This window comes from Amblyraja radiata, unplaced genomic scaffold (assembly GCF_010909765.2).
Source record: "Amblyraja radiata isolate CabotCenter1 unplaced genomic scaffold, sAmbRad1.1.pri scaffold_1228_ctg1, whole genome shotgun sequence".
In the NCBI taxonomy this organism is placed as follows: Eukaryota; Metazoa; Chordata; class Chondrichthyes; order Rajiformes; family Rajidae; genus Amblyraja; species Amblyraja radiata.
In genome coordinates this window covers 516-18,671 of record NW_022630411.1, presented here as the reverse complement: position 1 = coordinate 18,671, position 18,156 = coordinate 516, and the positions used below count along the sequence as shown (strand labels likewise).

The 18,156-nt window shown below is 53.2% G+C and overlaps 1 protein-coding gene across 1 annotated transcript; it reads left to right on the top strand.

Moving 5' to 3' along the window:
- Nucleotides 1-7: 7 nt before the first annotated feature.
- LOC116969800 (transcription factor 7-like 1) lies at nt 8-16,652 on the top strand (the record flags this gene model as incomplete). Its single annotated transcript, XM_033016580.1, has 11 exons — nt 8-95; nt 653-744; nt 4,782-4,859; nt 5,984-6,104; nt 6,725-6,827; nt 7,700-7,786; nt 8,482-8,592; nt 10,816-10,975; nt 12,661-12,768; nt 13,727-13,784; nt 15,262-16,652. Coding segments are annotated over 11 exons (1,359 nt in total), but the record flags the coding sequence as incomplete, so codon positions are not given.
- Between the last annotated feature and the right edge of the window lie 1,504 nt (nt 16,653-18,156).

Genomic DNA, 18,156 nt, shown 5'->3' with positions numbered 1-18,156 from the left:
TCCTCTTTCCCCGCAGCCACCCGGTCTGACTGCCTCTTGTGTGTTGCAGGCGGAGCGCGGATCCGAGTCCGAGAAACGCCGGGATCGAGATAGGGGTGAGTGAGTGAATCAGTGTGTGTCTGATCCCCAGACCGGACCCCCCCCCCCCCCCACCTCTTCCCACTGGATCGCTGACCATTGCCACTGGATCCCCTGTCCCTTCTCATTGGATCGCTGACCACTTCCACTGGATTCCCAACCCCTTCCAATTTGATTCCCCAGGCCCCACTGGATCTGCTGCCACTTCCCACTGGATCCAATGCCCGTTTCCACTCGATCCGCAGGAGAATCCCACTGGGTGGCGGCCCCATAACAACTGGATCCCTCCCTGCTAGATCCCCACATGCCCCGCCACTGGATCCCAGCCCCCCCCACTGGATCCTTGCCCCCTCACCACTGGATCCTTGCCCCCCCCCCCCCCACACACCACTGGATTCTCGCCCCCCACACCACTGGATCCCAGGCCCCCCCACTGGATCCCAACTCCACTCGCACCAGATCCCTGCGCTTTCCACCGGATCACCGTTCCCCCTTCGACTAGATCGCTCCCCCCCCCAAGTGTGATCTCTGCCTCTCATTAACCGCGATCGCCGCCTCTCTCTCTCGCCCGCAGCCCCGAGCCGGGATGGAGGCTTGTTCTCGGCCGCCACATTCCCGCTGTTGTTGATCCCGGAGCCCCAAGGCCTGAGTCCGGGGCCGCGCACGGTGAGTCTAAAAAAGTTTCTCCAGACTTTTCAGCGTGTCTTTCTCGGCGGCTCTGTGTGTGTGTGTGTGTGTGTGTGGCCCAGTGTGTGTGTGGTTTTGTGTTTATCTGTGTGTGTGTCCCTCTCTGTGCGTGTGTGTGTGTCCCTGTGTAGTGTAGTTAGCGGCCGGATCTCTGCTCCTTCTCCCATCGGCAACGTCCCACCCCTGAGCTGGGCCTCTCAGGCTTTTGTTCTAGTTCTCCAGCATCTCCCCTTGCTCCCGCCCCGCCCGCACCCCCCCCCCCCCTCCATCCATATCTCCGCTCCTTCCTCCTCTCACCCCCCCCCCCCCCCCCCCCCACACAAACTTCCTGCAACAAAACTCAAAACTTTGGCACAACTTTCTGCAACGCCTCGGGGTAAATTTTCTGCCAGTGTCGACGGGCGCTGATGGGCTGGAACCCAGTCTCTGGGAGGGCTTGGGGGGGAGGGGGAGGGTAGAGAGCCCAGACTGGTGTGGAAAGGAGTTTGTGTGTAGAGTTACTGAAGTCTGAGGGTTCAAATGACCGGGCTGGTCCCAGTCTACACCGCTGGAAGCGAGCGGGAGAGTCGAGCCTTCTCTTCGTCCAGTGTGTCGCTCCGCTCTCTGTCTCATGTGGTCGGTTCCCCCGGCGTCTGACAGTTTGTCATCTTCATACAGATGTGATTTAACATCTGGGAGAGGTTGGAGAAGTGGGGGTGGGGTGGGGTGGGGGGGTTGTCTGCCTATAGACAGCAACAAGAGAAAGTGCAAGATTATGGAAGGATTTTAAAATGAGGATGACAAGTTTAAAATGTGAGATTCAGTTTAGTTTATTGTCACGTGTATCGAGGTACAGTGAAGTTATTTTTTGTCGTGTGCTACCCAGTCGGCAGAAAGACAATACCCGATTACGAACGAGACATTTACAGTGTACAGATACATGATAAGGGAATAACGTTTAGTGCAAGGTAAAGTCCGATCAAATGTTGCAGGAAGGAACTGCAGATGCTGGTTTAAATCGAAGGTAGACGCAAAAAGCTGGAGTAACTCAGCGGGACAGGCAGCGTCTCTGGAGAGAAGGAATGGGTGACGTTTCGGGTCGAGACCCTTCCTCGGACTCCAGAGATGCTGCCTGTCCCGCTGAGTTACTCCAGCATTTTGTGTCTGGCCTCTGGTTTCGCGATTGTCCTACTCTGGGTAAAAGACTTTGTGCTTTCACCCTGTCTATTCCACTCACGATCTTGTACACCTCTGTAAGATCACCTCTCGTCCTCCTGCACTCCAGGTCTCTTTAACACAGGATGTTTAATCAATCCTCTGTTGACCCAATGCTGCAAAATAATAAGTCAGTCTGCTCATAGGCTCTTTCACCATTTATTCTCGGAAGCCAGTGTGAATGCATTTGGTGAACGACCATCAGAATCACTTCTCGTCAGACACAAAATGCTGGAGTAACTCGGCAAGTAATTCAGTCTGAAGGAGCGTCTCAACCCGAAACGTCACCCATTCCTTCTCTCCAGAGACGCAGCCTGGCCCGCTGAGTTACTCCAGCTTTTTGTATCTAGATCTAGATGTAGTACGCTGACTCAGCACTAGACAATTGTTACATTTACCAAGCCAATTAACCTATAAACCTAGGTTGTTAAGGGCTTGGACACGCTAGAGACAGGAAACATGTTCCCGATGTTGGGGGAGTCCAGAACCAGGGGCCACAGATTAAGAATAAGGAGTAAGCCATTTAGAACGGAGACGAGGAAACACTTTTTCTCACAGAGAGTGGTGAGTCTGTGGAATTCTCTGCTTCAGAGGGCGGTGGAGGCAGGTTCTCTGGATGCTTCCAAGAGAGAGCTAGATAGGGCTCTTAAAAATAGCGGAGTCAGGGGATATGGGGAGAAGGCAGGAACGGTGTACTGATTGGGGATGATCAGCCATGATCACATTGAATGGCGGTGCTGGCTATAAGGGCCAAATGGCCTACTCCTGCACCTATTGTCTATTGTCTGCACCTCTGGGAGGAAACCGAATATCTCGGAGAAAACCCACACAGGTCACGGGGAGAACGTACAAACTCCATACAGACAGCGCCCGGAGTTGGGATCGAACCAGGGTATCTGGCGCTGCATTTTGCTGTAAGGCAGGAACTCTACCACTGAGCCACCCGTGACTGTCTACGATTTAAACCTACATCTGCAGTTCCTTCCTACACATTACATCTTGTCAGTTTGGTTTGACCAATTTTTGTAGTGATAAATCCTTTGGATTATTTTTTTGCCCTTGGTGTGTGTTCCTCTAATTTGCTAATTTATTCTCTGTCACAGTTAAAGTTGATAAAGTGCCGGTCAACTACTGCTGTTGGCATTTTCCTCCCTTTGTTTAAATTTTATCCTCACTCAAGTCTTGTGTTCTGAGGTCAGATTCCTTCCTCCTGTAGATACTATGCTTGTTCTTGTAGACTTGTACAGCACGGGAACAAACTCTCAGCCCAACTCCTCCATGCCAACCAAGATGCCGCATCTAAGATCGCTCGATCCCGCATTGGGTCCATATCCCTCGAAACATTTCCCATCAATCAATAGTATTTCTCTTTATGTGTTCTTGTAATCAATGTTTAGTTGATTGCTCAGAGTACCGAGGTGCAGTGAAAAGCTTTTGTTGCGTTCTAACCAGTCAACAGAGAGTCTATACATTATTACAATCGAGTAATCCACAGTGTATAGATACATGATAAGGGAATGTGGGTTCAGTGCAAGGTACAGCCAACAAAGTCCGATCAAGGATAGTCCGAGGGTCACCAAAGAGGTAGATAGTAGTTCAGCACCGCTCTCTGGTTGTGGTGGTTCAGTTGCCGGATAACAGCTGGGAAGAAACTGTCCCTGAATCTGGAGGTGTGCATTTTCACACTTCTGTACCTCTTGCCCGATGGGAGAGGGGAGAAGAGGGAGTGGCCGGGGTGCGACTGGTCTTTGATTATGCTGCTGGCCTTGCCGAGGCAGCGTGAGGTATATGTCCGATAATTGTGCCAAGCGTAAACATGGAGAGAAGGCAGGTACGGGATACTGAGTTGGATGATCAGCCATGATCACATTGAATGGCGGCGCAGGCTCGAAGGGCCGAATGGCCTCTACTCCTGCACCTATTTTCTAGGCAGTGTGTTTTCACGCAAATATTTACGCGCGAGATTTATTACTGGGCATTCATTGTCTGGCCCTTCATTGCTCTTCCGGAGATGCAACGAACTGCAGATGCTGGAATCTGGAGAAAAACATACATAACGTGCTGGAGTATTTCAGTGGGACAGACAGCATCTGTGGAGGGAATGCACAGACAATGTGTTGGGTCAGAACCCTTCTTCAGACTCTGCAAGATTCAAGAGAGTTTATTGTCATGTGTCCCAGATAGGACAATGAAATTCTTGCTTTGCTTCAGCACAACAGAATATAGTAGGCATTGAATACAGAACAGATCAGTGTGTCCATATACCATTATATAAATATATACACACATCCATAAATAAGCTGATAAAGTGCAAATAAACAGATAATGGTCTATTAATGCTCAGAGATTTGTTTGAGTTGAGTTTAATAGCCTGGTGGCTGTGGGGAAGTGGCTATTCCTGAACCTGGATGTTGCAGTCTTCAGGCTCCTGTACCTTCTACCTGAAGGTAGCAGGGAGATGAGTGTGTGGCCAGGATGGTGTGGGTCCTTGATGATACTGCCAGCATTTTTGAGGCAGCGACTGCGATAGATCCCCTCGATGGTAGGGAGGTCAGAGCCGGTGATGGACTGGACTACTTTTTGTAGTCTTTTCTGCTGAAAACATCCAGTGGATTGGCCTCCACTGCCTTCCACAGATTCACAAATCTCGGTACACGGGGGGGGAAGCAGAGGGGTGGGGAGAATGTGAGATGGGTGGGTGTGGGTCTAGGTATATGGGGAGAGCAGAGTGGGTGGGATTGGTATTGGGTCGTTGTGTGATGGGGCGCGGAAACTCAGTGTGTCTGTTGTCTAATTCTGTGTCTGCTTTGAATTTTCCACAGTACCTGCACATGAAATGGCCCCTGTTGGACTTACAGACGGCCGGCTCTCTCAAAGACTCATCGTCTCCTGTACATATTGTGAGTATGAAACAAAGTTTGTTGCAGCCGGGCGTTGGTCTTTGCCTTCTGACCAAAGGCACGTGGGGTGGGAGGTGGACGCAGGGTGGGGGAAGTCAGTGGATGGGAGGCAAGGGGGGTCTTGATTTTATTATTTATTTATTTTTATGATACTGACTAAAGGGAAATTCATTTTGTTGTCTCTAATTGAGACAATGACAATAAATTTGAATACAATACAATACAAATTTGCAGTGTGTAGGAAGGAACTGGGGAAGTCCAGAATTAGGGGTCACAGTTTAAGGATAAGGGGGAAATCTTTTAGGACCGAGATGAGAAAAAGAATTCACACAGAGAGTGGTGAATCTGTGGAATTCTCTGCCACAGAAGGTAGTTGAGGCCACAGTTCATTGGCTATATTTAAGAGGGAGTTAGATGTGGCCCTTGTGGCTAATGGGATCAGGGGGTATGTAGAGAAGGCAGGTATGGGATACTGAGTTGGATGATCAGCCATGATCACATTGAATGGCGGCACAGGCTCGAAGGGCCGAATGGCCTGCACCTATTTTCTATGTTTCTATGCTGGTTTAAACAGAAGATAGACACAAAAAGCTGGGGCAACTCCGCGGGTCAGGCAGCATCTGTGGAGAGAAGGAATGGGTGATGTTCCCGGTTGAGGCCTTTCTTCGGACATCAGTACAGCACATGAACAGACCCTTCAGCCCACCATCTGTGCCGAACATGATGCTGAGACCCTCTCCAGCTGCCGGCACGTGATCCACATCCCTCCATTCCCTGCATGTCCGTGAGTTCGTCCAAGAGTCTCGTAAACTGCGCAGCTGTGGTGAAGGGTAAAGGTCGGAGGTGGCCGTCCGCTGTTCACCGTGATCCGGTGGACAACATCTGGAACGGCTGTATTGGGGGGGGGCAATGTCTGGAACAGCCGCACCTGGTGGGGTGACATCTGGAACAGCTGCATCGGGGCGACATCTGGAACAACTGGACTGGGGGGCGCGCACAAACACAAAGAGCGGGGAGTGAGTGATGGGTGGAGGGGTGAGGGATCAGGATGTCTGGTGATGGGGAGGGGAAGGGAGGGGACAGGAAGGACAGTCTGACGGTTTCTCTCACTCTCTCTCCCGCAGGCCGCTGGTTTACCCTTGGTCCAGCACCCCCACCACATGCACCCCCTCACCCCCCTCATCACCTACAGCAATGACCATTTCACCCCCGGGAGCCTCTCCCCGGAGCTCGATCCCAAGACCGGTGAGTCTACGCTCTCACCTCTCGCACCAGGCTGCTGTGTTGGTGCTCACTCACACACACACTCTCACACACACTCTCACACACTCACGCTCACACACACACACACACACGCGCTCGCTCACACTCAAGTGAGCTCTCATACACGCGCTCTCACTCACACACTCACACGCGCACTCACACACAGGCGCTCGCTCACTCACGCGCACACACACTCACACACCCACTCACACGCGCACTCACACACATGCGCTCACACACCCACTCACACGCGCACTCACACACATGCGCTCACACACGCTCACTCACACACATGCGCTCACACACGCTCACTCACTCACACGCACGCTCACGCACATGTGCTCGTTCACACATTCAAGCGAGCTCATACACGCGCTCTCACTCACTCACATGTGCATTCACACACACACACACTCAAACGCGCTCTCACTCACACACGCGCTAACTCGCGCACACACACTCTTTCTCTCTGTGCCTCTCGCACGGGGGCTGCGTTGGGCCGGGTCACTGTGTTGGTGCTCACACTCACACACACACTCATACTCTCACACTCTCTGTGTGTGTGTCTCTCTCTCTCTCGCTCTCTCTCTCTCTCACGGCAGGACTCCCACGACTCCGGCACCCGTCTGACTTGGCCGCGTTCTACCCGCTGGCTGCTGGCGGCGTGGGACAGATCGCCCACCCTCTCGGCTGGGTCGTGCCACCGTAAGTTGTCTACCTTTCCTAACCACCTTGGGTCGGCTGCATGTGGGGGATCGCCTGCAGTTCCAGTCGCCCCTCACCGTTACAGGACCAGGGGTGCAGAGTGACCGAGCTGGACGGAAACAGGCCCTTCGGCCCACCTTGTCAATGCAGGCCCACCTTGTCAATGCAGACCAAGTTGGCATACTAGGCTAGTCCCATTTGCGTGCATTTGACCTGTAGCCCTCTAGATCCTCCCTGTCCATATATATCGGTCCAAGCATCTGTGATGAAGTTGTGTGGCAGAAATAAACATTAGAATTTGGTGTTTCCAGAGCGAGCTTCACATTGTGCCTGACCACTTTCTTTATAATCCAAAATGCTTTTATTCAATTATAGACAAATATAGAGTAGTGACAATATCAAGACTGCCATTGGCGGTTTACAATCCAACTGGTATCAGATTAAAATATTGTCAACCTTATCTGCAATAATAACACTCCACCCCCCTGGAGTGATGGGGCAGTGAAGAGGGGGCACCTTCCATTTTGGAGGTTCAGGTGTTGACCCCAGTGTAGGGGGCAGTCGGCAGCTAAGGGAAGGTGATGGCCGGATGTCCAGAGTGGCCAGTTGACCCTACGATGGGGGAGATGGGAAGTGTGACAAAGTGGTTCTGTCCCAGAGTGGGGAGGGGCGTGGGCCCCTGAGGAGGCAGGTGGGGGGTTTTTAGTGGTGGGGATGAGGGGCAGGTTTTATGGGGGGGGGGGGGGGGGGGATGCTGAAGGGCAGGAGCAGTGTCTGGTTTTGCTGGTGGTTCTGTGTGTGTGTGTGTGTGTGTTTGGTGTTTGTCGCTGTAACCCGGGCTCTGTGCCCCTGTTGTGTCCCCCCTCTCTCAGGCCCAGTCCCTCACTCTACTCCATGCTGGCACCAGGCTTCAGACCGGCATACCACACCGCACTGGCAACCAGCCCCTCTGTCGCCAGGTGCGTGACTCTCCGAGCACTGGGGTCCCCACTGGCCCAGAGCACGTCTGCACTGGGTGGGGGAGGGGAGGGGGGAGTAATTGGGCAGGGGGTGTGTGGGGAGGGGACAGGGGGTGTGGGGAGGGGAGGGAGCAGGGGTGTGGGGAGGGGGTGTGGGGAGGGGAGGGAGCAGGGGGGGTGTGGGGAGGGGGCAGGGGGGGTGTGGGGAGGGGAGGGAGCAGGGGTGTGGGGAGGGGAGGGAGCAGGGGTGTGTGGGGAGGGGAGGGAGCAGGGGTGTGGGGAGGGGAGGGAGCAGGGGTGTGTGGGGAGGGGAGGGAGCAGTGGTGTGGGGAGGGGAGAGGGACGGGGCATGGGAGTAGGTGGGCAGCGAGAGAGGATGCTACAGAACTCTCGTCAGAGAGGAAGAGAACTACTTCAAAGTAGACATACCGTGAGGAGATTTCGCGGTGGAGCGGATGAAGTGAGTAGGGAGGAACTGCAGATGCTGGTTTAACCCGGAGACGGGCAGAAAAAGCTGGAGTAACTCAGTGGGTCAGACAGCACCTCTGGGGAGAAGGAATAGGTGGCGTTTTGGGTCGAGACCCCTCTATGTACATCCAGAGGAGTGAGCTGCTGTTGGCGGTTGGGGTGGCGTTTCCTCTGCCTGGGGGCAACGCTCGGTTCCTGTTCCTCCCTGACCCGCGTCTCTTTGGCAGGTTCTCTCCGCAGATGGTCTCACCGCAACATGGAATCCCTCATCCAGCCATTGTAAGCACAGGTATCAAACAGGAGCCGACACACAGCCAGCCCAGCCCAAGCCACGTCTCGTAAGTCATGTTGTCCCTTCACTGGCTCAGTCAATAACAGCAACTGCTCGGTCAACGGCCGGCACGTTGACTTTGATTCAGAGGTTCACGGTTGATTTATTGTCACCTGCACAGATAAACGGTGTAGTGCTTGCTCTGCATGCGATCCAGTCAAATCTCACTATACATGAGTATACAATAGAAATAACATGTGCTGGAGTAACTCAGCGGGACAGGCAGCATCTGTGGAGAACATGGATAGGTGACGTTTCACAGAGTGCTGGAGTAACTCAGCGGGTACAGCAGCATCTATGGAGCTAAGGAAATAGGCAACGTTTCGGGCCGAAACCCTTCTGGGTTTCGGCCCGAAACGTTGCCTATTTCCAGAAGGGTTTCGGCCCGAAACGTTACCTATTTCCTTAGCTCCATAGATGCTGCTGCACCATAACTCAGCGGGTCAGGCAGCATCTGTGGAGAACATGGATAGGTGACGTTTCACTGAGTGCTGGAGTAACTCAGTGGGTCAGGCAGCATCTGTGGAGAACATGGATAGGTGACGTTTCACAGTGCTGGAGTAACTCAGTGGGTCAGGCAGCATCTGTGGAGAACATGGATAGGTGACGTTTCACAGTGCTGGAGTAACTCAGTGGGTCAGGCAGCATCTGTGGAGAACATGGATAGGTGACGTTTCACAGTGCTGGAGTAACTCAGTGAGTCAGGCAGCATCTGTGGAGAACATGGATAGGTGACGTTTCACAGTGCTGGAGTAACTCAGTGGGTCAGGCAGCATCTGTGGAGAACATGGATAGGTGACGTTTCACAGTGCTGGAGTAACTCAGTGAGTCAGGCAGCATCTGTGGAGAACATGGATAGGTGACGTTTCACAGAGTGCTGGAGTAACTCAGCGGGTCAGGCAGCATCTGTGGAGAACATGGATAGGTGACGTTTCACAGAGTGCTGGAGTAACTCAGCGGGTCAGGCAGCATCTGTGGAGAACATGGATAGGTGACGTTTCACAGTGCTGGAGTAACTCAGTGGGTCAGGCAGCATCTGTGGAGAACATGGATAGGTGACGTTTCACAGTGCTGGAGTAACTCAGTGGGTCAGGCAGCATCTGTGGAGAACATGGATAGGTGACGTTTCACAGTGCTGGAGTAACTCAGTGGGTCAGGCAGCATCTGTGGAGAACATGGATAGGTGACGTTTCACAGTGCTGGAGTAACTCAGTGAGTCAGGCAGCATCTGTGGAGAACATGGATAGGTGACGTTTCGGGTCGGGACCCTTCTTTAGACTGATTGTGGTCGCAGGGGCGGTGGGGAGGTGCTGGAAGAGATTAAGGAGGCAACAAACGAACATCCCATTTCCCACCTCTCTTTCTGGCAGCCAGCCAGGATTTTGTACCTTGGGGGAGAATGAGAAAATGTTTGATTCTTTGGGACTGATAGCAATGGGAGCGATTGGGAATGGTTGAAACCATTAGGACTGTACTGTGGGAATGGGTGATAAAATGTTTTAAGCAATAGACAATAGGTGCAGGAGTAGGCCATTCGGCCCTTCGATCCAGCACCGCCATTCAATGTGATCATGGCTGATCATCCCCAATCAGTACCCCGTTCCTGCCTTCTCCCCATATCCCCTGTCTCCGCTATCTTTAAGAGCCCTATCCAGCTCTCTCTTAAAAGTATCCAGAGAACTGGCCTCCACCGCCCTCTGAAGCAGAGAATTCCACAGACTCACCACTCTCTGTGAGAAAAAGTGTTTCCTCGTCTCCGTTCTAAACGGCTTACCCCTTATTCTTAAACTGTGGCCCCTGGTTCTGGACTCCCCCAACATCGGGAACATGCTTCCTGCCTCTAGCGTGTCCAAGCCCTTAAAAATCTTATATATTTCAGTAAGACATCCTCTCATCCTTCTAAACTCCAGAGTGTACAAGCCCAGCCGCTCCATTCTCTCAACATATGACAGTCCCGCCATCCCGGGAATTAACCTTGTAAACCTACGCTGCGCTCCCTCAATAGCAAGAATGTCCTTCCTCAAATTAGGGGACCAAAACTTCACACAATACTCCAGGTGTGGTCTCACTAGGGCCCCAGCAAAACTGATTGCCGAAGAGTTTGGTTTCCCTGGGATTGTGTCCACTGGGGAAGGGTTGGGTGCATTGGGACTGTGTCCAAGGGGCTTGGCTTTGTAGCCGTGACTACGGATGGTCTGGGTCCTGACTACCGCGCCTGCCTTTGTTTCAGGAGACCTCCGTCCATTAAGGAGGAGGACGAGAAGAGGAAGCCACACATCAAGAAGCCTCTGAACGCCTTCATGCTGTACATGAAGGAGATGCGAGCCAAGGTGGTGGCAGAGTGCACGCTCAAAGAGAGCGCGGCCATCAACCAGATCCTGGGGCGCAAGGTAAGGTCCGCACACAGCGACACACGGACTTTGGTTGAGTTTAGAGATACAGGTCCACCGAGTCCGTGCCAAACGGCCATCACCCCAACACTAGTTTAGTGTAGACATACAGCACGGAATCAGGCCCTTCGGCCCACTGGGTCCGTGCTGACCAGCGAACCCCCGCACCTTAACACTATCCTACACCCACTAGGGACAATTTTTACATTTGTACCAAGCCAAATTAACCAACATACCTGCACGTCTTTGGAGTGTGGGCGGAAACCGAAGATCTCGGAGAAAACCCACGCAGGTCACGGGGAGAACGCACAAACTCCGTACAGACAGCGCCCGTAGTCGGGATCGAACCCGGGTCTCCGGCGCTGCATTCGCTGTAAGGCAGCAACTCTACCGCTGCGCCACCCAGTTTAGACCGTTAGTTTAGTGTAGAGATACAGCACGGAAACAGGCCCTTCGGCCCACCGCATCCGTGCCGACCAGCGATCACCCGAACACTAGTTTAGTTTAGAGATACTGTGCCAACCAGCGATGCCCGTACAGTAGGACAATCCTACACACTAGGGACAATTTACAATTTTTTTTACTGAAGCCAATTAACCTGCAAACCTGTACGTTTTGGGGATGTGAGAGGAAACTGGAGCACCTGTGGAACACCCACACGGTCACAGGGAGAACGTACAAACTCCCTACGGAGAGCACCTATAGTCAGGATGGAACCCAGTTCTCTGGCACTGTGAGGCAGCATCTCTACCACTTCACCACCATGCCTCCACGCTGTTAGTTGGATCTCTTGTGATTTGTAGATATTTTAGTAAATGTTGGGGGGATGTTAAGTTGGGTTTGGATTTACGTGGAAAGATAGAAAGTAGGTGCAGGAGTAGACCATTCGGCCCTTCCAGCCAGCACCGCCATTCAATATGATCATGGCTGATCATCCACAATCAGTACCCCGTTCCGGCTTTCTCCCCATATCCCTTGAATCCTTTAGCCCGAAGAGCTAAATCTAACTCTCTCTTGAAAACATCCAGTGAATTGGCCTCCACTGCCTACTGTGGCAGAGAATTCCACAGATTCACAACTCCTCCAACCTCATCTACTGTAGCCGCTGTTCCAGGTGAGACCAAGCGCAGGCTCGGCGATGGTTTTGCCGAACACCTCCACTCACAGTCACAGATTCACAACTCTCTGGGTGAAAAAGTTTTTCCCCATCTCAGTCCTAAATGGCCGACCCCTTATTCTTAAACTGTGACCCCTGGATCTGGACTTGCCACTAACATCGGGAACATGTTTCCTGCATCCAGCCTGTCCAATCCCTTAAGAAATCTGTTTATTTCTATAAGATCCCCTCTCATCTTTCTAAATTCCGGTGAATGTAAGGCCAGTCGATCCATTCTTTCATCATATGCGGAGAAGGCAGGAACGGGGTACTGATTGGGGATGATCAGCCATGATCACATTGAATGGCGGTGCTGGCTCGAAGGGCCGAATGGCCTACTCCTGCGTCTATTGTCTACCATACGCCAGGGTGTGAAGTAGCTAGGATCTCATTACTGCTGGGGTCAAGTGTCCGATCTCGGACAGTGGCCGCACTGGGTGACTGGTTCAGACGGAGCTTGGAGGGAGTGAGTGAGTGAGGGGGGTGGTCTGTGCTGTCCAGCAAGTGACCCCTCTGCCTGTGTCCACAGTGGCACGGCCTGACACGTGAGCAGCAGTCCAAGTACTATGAGCTGGCAAGGATGGAGAGGCAGCTGCACTCCCAGCTCTACCCTGGCTGGTCGGCACGTGACAACTATGTAAGTACTCTCCCAGCCTAGTCCGCGCCGCTGGCCGCCGTGACTCCCGTCTCCCGTCTCCCCGCCAGACGTGTGGACGGACCCAAGGGGAGATGGAGTCTAGTGATGCAGAACCCATGGAGACCCGAACCCATGGAGACCCGTCACCTATTCCTTCTCTCTGTAGATGCTGCCTCACCCGCTGAGTTTCTCCATCATTTTTCGTCCAAGTTCACTTTGTCCGTGCCCAGTGCCTGATCTTGTACACCTCAATATCCAGCCTCTCCCTCTAACTCAAGCTCAACTAACATCCTGAATCATTCTGCTTGGTGGTTGACTTGTGACATTGAGGGGGAATAGGGGGGTGGGGGCGTGTTCTCGATGGGCAGGGAGGGGGGGGGTCAGCGGTCATCGGGTGGCCCCTTGGGTTGGCCAGAATTTGGTTTTCTGGGGTGGGGGGGATGGTGGGTGGTCAGTTGAGTGGTGGGTGAGGGGTCAGCTGGTCACGGGGTGGTCAGTTGAGAGGTGTGGGGGGTCGGAGGGCTGTACCGGGTGGGTGAAGGGGTCAGGGGTCAGCTGGTCAGGGGGTGGTCGGGTGTGGTGGTGGGGGGTCAGAGGGCGGTACTGGGTGGGTGAAGGGGGCAGTTGGTCACGGAGTGGTCAGTAGAGGGGTGTGGGGGGCTGGAGGGCGGTACTGGGTGGGTGAGGGGGCAGTTGGTCACGGGGTGGTCAGTTGAGGGGTTTGGGGGGTCGGAGGGCTGTATTGGGTGGGTGAAGGGGTCAGCTGGTCAGGGGGTGGTCAGGCATGGTGGTGGGGGGCCAGAGGGCGGTGGTGGGTGGGTGAGGGGGCAGTTGGTCACGGGATGGTAAGTTGAGGGGTTTGGGGGGTCGGAGGGCTGTACTGGGTGGGTGAAGGAGTCAGCTGGTCAGGGAATGGCCGGGCCATGCTGAGCTCACTGACTTGGTTTCCATTTTTCAGGGGAAGCGGAAAAAGAGGAAACGAGGCAAACAGCAGATGTCCGAGGAGAGTAACCCAGGTGTGTCCTCTGACCCCAGGGTCGGCCAGGGGTCACCGCAAGGGGTCACTGGGTTATCGCAGGTCGGCTGGGGGTTACTGTGGGTCACCGGTGGGCAAGGCTGAGATGGATGCTGTGGGGGGGGGGGGGGATTTGGTGCTTAAGGGGAGGGGTGGTTTGAAATTTCAGTCCATTGTTTCACTGCGGCGGGTAGAGCTGCTGCCTCACAGCACCGTATATCCCGGTTCGATCCTCGACTTGGGTACTGTCTGTGTGGAGTTTGCACGTTACCCTTGTGACTTGCGTGGGTTTCCTCCGGGTGCTCCGTTTTCCTCCCACATAGAAAATAGGTGCAGGAGGCCATTCGGCCCTTTGAGCCCGCACCGCCATTCAATGTGATCATGGCTGATCATCCAACTCGGGTACAGGATACTGATTGGGGATGATCAGCCATGATCATGTTGAATGGCGGTGCTGGCTCGAAGGGCCGAATGGCCTACTCCTGCACCTATCTTCTATGTTTCTATCCCATAGACGTGCGGGTTTGTAGGATAATTGGCCCCCAGTGTGTAAGGAATGGATGAGAGAGTGGGATAACATAGAACTATCGTGTTTAGAAGGATGGAGTTTAGAAGAATGAGGGGCGGGTGGTCTCATTGAAACTTACCGAATAGTGAAAGGCCTGGATAAAGTGGATGTGGAGAGGGTGTTTCCACTAGTGGAAGAATCTAGGACCAGAGGGCACAGCCTCAGAATAAAAGGACGTACCTTTAGACAGGAGATGAGGAAAACTTTCTTTAGTCAAAGGGGGATGAATTGCTGGAATCCGTTGCCACAGAAGGCTGTAGAAGTTAAGTCGTGGGTATTTTTAAAATGGAGATTGACAAATTCTTGATTAGTAAGGTGGACAGGGGTTGTGGGGAGAAGGCAGGAGAATGGGGTTGAGAGGGAAGGATGGATCAGCCATGTTTGACTAGTGGAGTAGATCTTGATGGGCCGAACGGCCACATTCTGCTCCTATCACCTATGAACATGAGTGAATAGAGGAACGAAGTCTGGAGGGTTCGCAAGTTAGAGGAGTAGAATTAGGCCATTTGGCCCACTGAGTCTACCCTGCCATTCAATCAAGGCTGATCTCTGCCTCCTAATCCCATTTTCCTGCCTGATCCCTTCTTCTTCTTGCTTATGGCATGCACAGCCTAAAGTTGTAGGACAACTTGTTCTATTTGATCTTATTTGATTGTGCACGCCAGGTTGATTGCATTAGTCGAAACAGGGCGGACCACGTGAAGGTTGCAATCTCCCACCCCTGCCTGATTCCCATAACCCATGACACCCGTTCTAATCAAGAATTTGTCTATCTCTGCCTTAAATATATCCACCGAGGGTGGTGAATCTGTGGATTTCATTGCCTCTAGTGTGTGGCCGTTCGGCCCACTGCGTGCATGCTGACCCACTCTGTGTGTGACTCTCTAATGGTGGCCTCCTTCTCCCACAGATGCGTCCGTGCCTGTTGCCCATCGGCGGGTGAGGAGCCGCTCAGCGCACGTGGACGGGATCTACTCCCTGCCCCTCTCTGCCTCGGCCAGCGTCCTGGACTCCCCTACGTCCCCGCCCGGCCGAGACCCCGACCAGTCGCCGCCTCCCTCGCTGACCGCCAGGCAGGACTACCCGTCCAAACCACGGCCCCCTAGCTCCAGCCCGGGCTCCCGCTACCTCTCTCAGGCCGCCACCCCCACCTTCCTCCTCACCCCCCCCTCCTCAGTGGAGGCAGCCACTCACCCTCACTACGCTTCACAGACACAGCCGTTGTCCCTGGTGACCAAGTCCCCGGTGACCGCCGACCCCTGACCCCCGACCCCCTGCTCAATCTGCCTCTCTGATTGACACCTGACCTCCCGGAGAATTTTTTAAAAGATGTTCTTTGAAGCTGGTCAATATTTGACCCCATTTTTTTTATATTGATACCTGTAAATAACTTTTTTATAACGTTGTAGCTGGAGGAAGGCGAAGGAGGACCTGCAGTGGGTGGGGAAGACGGGGGTGGAGGAAGGGGAGGCCTGCTGGGCTGCAGCTTGGGGCATCCTCACCAGGGTTAGTGGAGGTGAGCTGCCACTGGGCTGCCAGTTAAGATGGCTGGTCCGCAGGGTGGAGGCGTAGCCTAGCGTAGGGTGGGTCAGTTCCAGAGCCGATCCCTGGCACGGCCTAGGGGTGGTGAAGGATCCAACGTCACCGAGCTTGTGGGGGGTGAGGGTGATCGCCTACTCGATCTCTCCCTGTCGCTGGGCAAGGATGCCAGCCTATGTGCGGCACCCTCACAGTCAGTAGACAATCAATGATGCTGAGACTCTTCCCCCCCCCCCCCCCCCCCCCCCCCCCCCCCCCCACACGCTGGAAACAACATCAGTCCTTTGCCCAGTTAGTAGGGTTGTGAATTCTGCATTCTAGGTGAGGGGGACTCTGTCCCAATGCTGGGGGCAGGTTCTGGCTTTGCCCAACCCCTTGCTTGTGCAGTGTGCATTGGCTTCTCACTCAGTCCCTTCACCTGCGCTGTAGGCTTGTCCAGGACCTGCTCCTTCTCTGCAGGAGGAGGCTGGGTCAGGGCATGGTTCCCTCATGATCCAGTGGCCTTACCAAGCCTTCCACACACCGTCCACCACGTGGCTGGGTAAAATCTCCGTGCCGGCCAGAGTTACTCTCATTGTCTGTCGGACCTGTCAGTGTGAGCGAGCTTCCATCAGACCCATTGCCGTCACATTTGTTGCCATTTAAGACCATTCCATCCTCCATATCCCATCCATTGATTTTATTTTTGCTTTGTTTAAAACATGTACAAATTTCTGCATAAACATATTATATAAGAAAAATTATAGTTTACAGTTTACATTTTATTTTTGTTCTCCGATGTGTTTACTTTGAGATTTTGTTTTGGAGAGAGGAGCGCTGAACACCAACTTTGAAGGAATAGTAGCGGGGCGGGGGGGGGGGGGGGGGGGGGGGGGTGGCGCATTTAATTATTCATTTGCTGCTTCATCCCCAAAGCTTCAGTTTGTAGAACGAGATTGTAGAATGAAAATGTTGAAGAAACCTCACAGAGTGGTGGATGTATGGAACAAGCTGCCAGAGGAGGTAGTTGAGGCAGGGACTATCCCAACGTTTAAGAAACGTGGATAGGGCAGGTTTGGAGGGATATGGACCAAATGCGGGCAGGTGGGACTAGTGTAGATGGGACATGTTGGCCGTTGTGGGCAAGTTGGGCCGAAAGGCCTGTTTCCACACCATATCACTCTATGACTCAAATAAATACTGTGGAATTCTCTGCCTCAGAGGGCAGGGCGGTGGAAGCAGGTTCTCTGGATGCTTTCAAGAGAGAGCTAGATAGGGCTCTTAAAAATAGCGGAGTCAGGGGATATGGGGGAGAAGGCAGGAACGGGGTACTGATTGGGGATGATCAGCCATGATCACATTGAATGGCGGTGCTGGCTCGAAGGGCCGAATGGCCTACTCCTGCACCTATTGTCTATTGTCTAAACTATGCATGAGTGTACAATAGAACACACATAGTGCTGGAGTAACTCAGCGGATCAGGCAGCATCTTTGAAGAACATGGTTAGGTGACGTTTTGGGTCGGGGCCCTTCTTTGGAGTTCTTGCTCCAAACTCCTCACCTTTGCATCTGATTACCACTCAGTCCCCAGAGATGCTGCCTGACCGCACTGAGTTACTCCAGCCCTTTGAAGCATGAAGTGTAGGTGGAGTCAATGGAAAGGAGGTTGGTCTGGGTTGCGTCCACAATTCTCTGCAATTTCATGCGGGCTTGGCACGGGGCTGTTCCCAATCCATGCCGTGATGAATCCCGATAAAATGTTTTCTACGGTGTATCTGTATCTTGACGTACAATCACCATCACTGGTTGTCGCTGTAGACGTTGGTGAGAGTTGATATCTAGGGACAAAAGCAGGGCAATGCATCTGTCTGCTCAGCCCTGGTTGAATTGAATTATCTCTGAGGGTCAAGTACTATTTTCCATGGGATGTGGCATTAAAGCTGCGGGATGGACAAATAGAAGCTCGGGGTTAGACTGAATGAAGGCGTCTGCTAGAATCTGTCACCCCTTGTTTCCCTCCAGTGTAGAGGAGACTACACCGTCCACATTGCAGTTGGAGAGGCTGAGACTGCACACGGTGTAATCGAGAGCGGACATCAAACTGCTGGAGGGACTCGGCGAGTCAGGCAGCATCTGTGGAGGTGAATGGATGGTTGATGTTTCGGGTCGAGACCCTTCATCGCCTATCCCTCTGCCTCCACGGATGCTGCCTGACCTGCCGAGTTCTTCCAGCGCTTTGTCTTTTGCACCTCGTTCATTTTTATTTCTCTCTCCACTTTCCTCATTC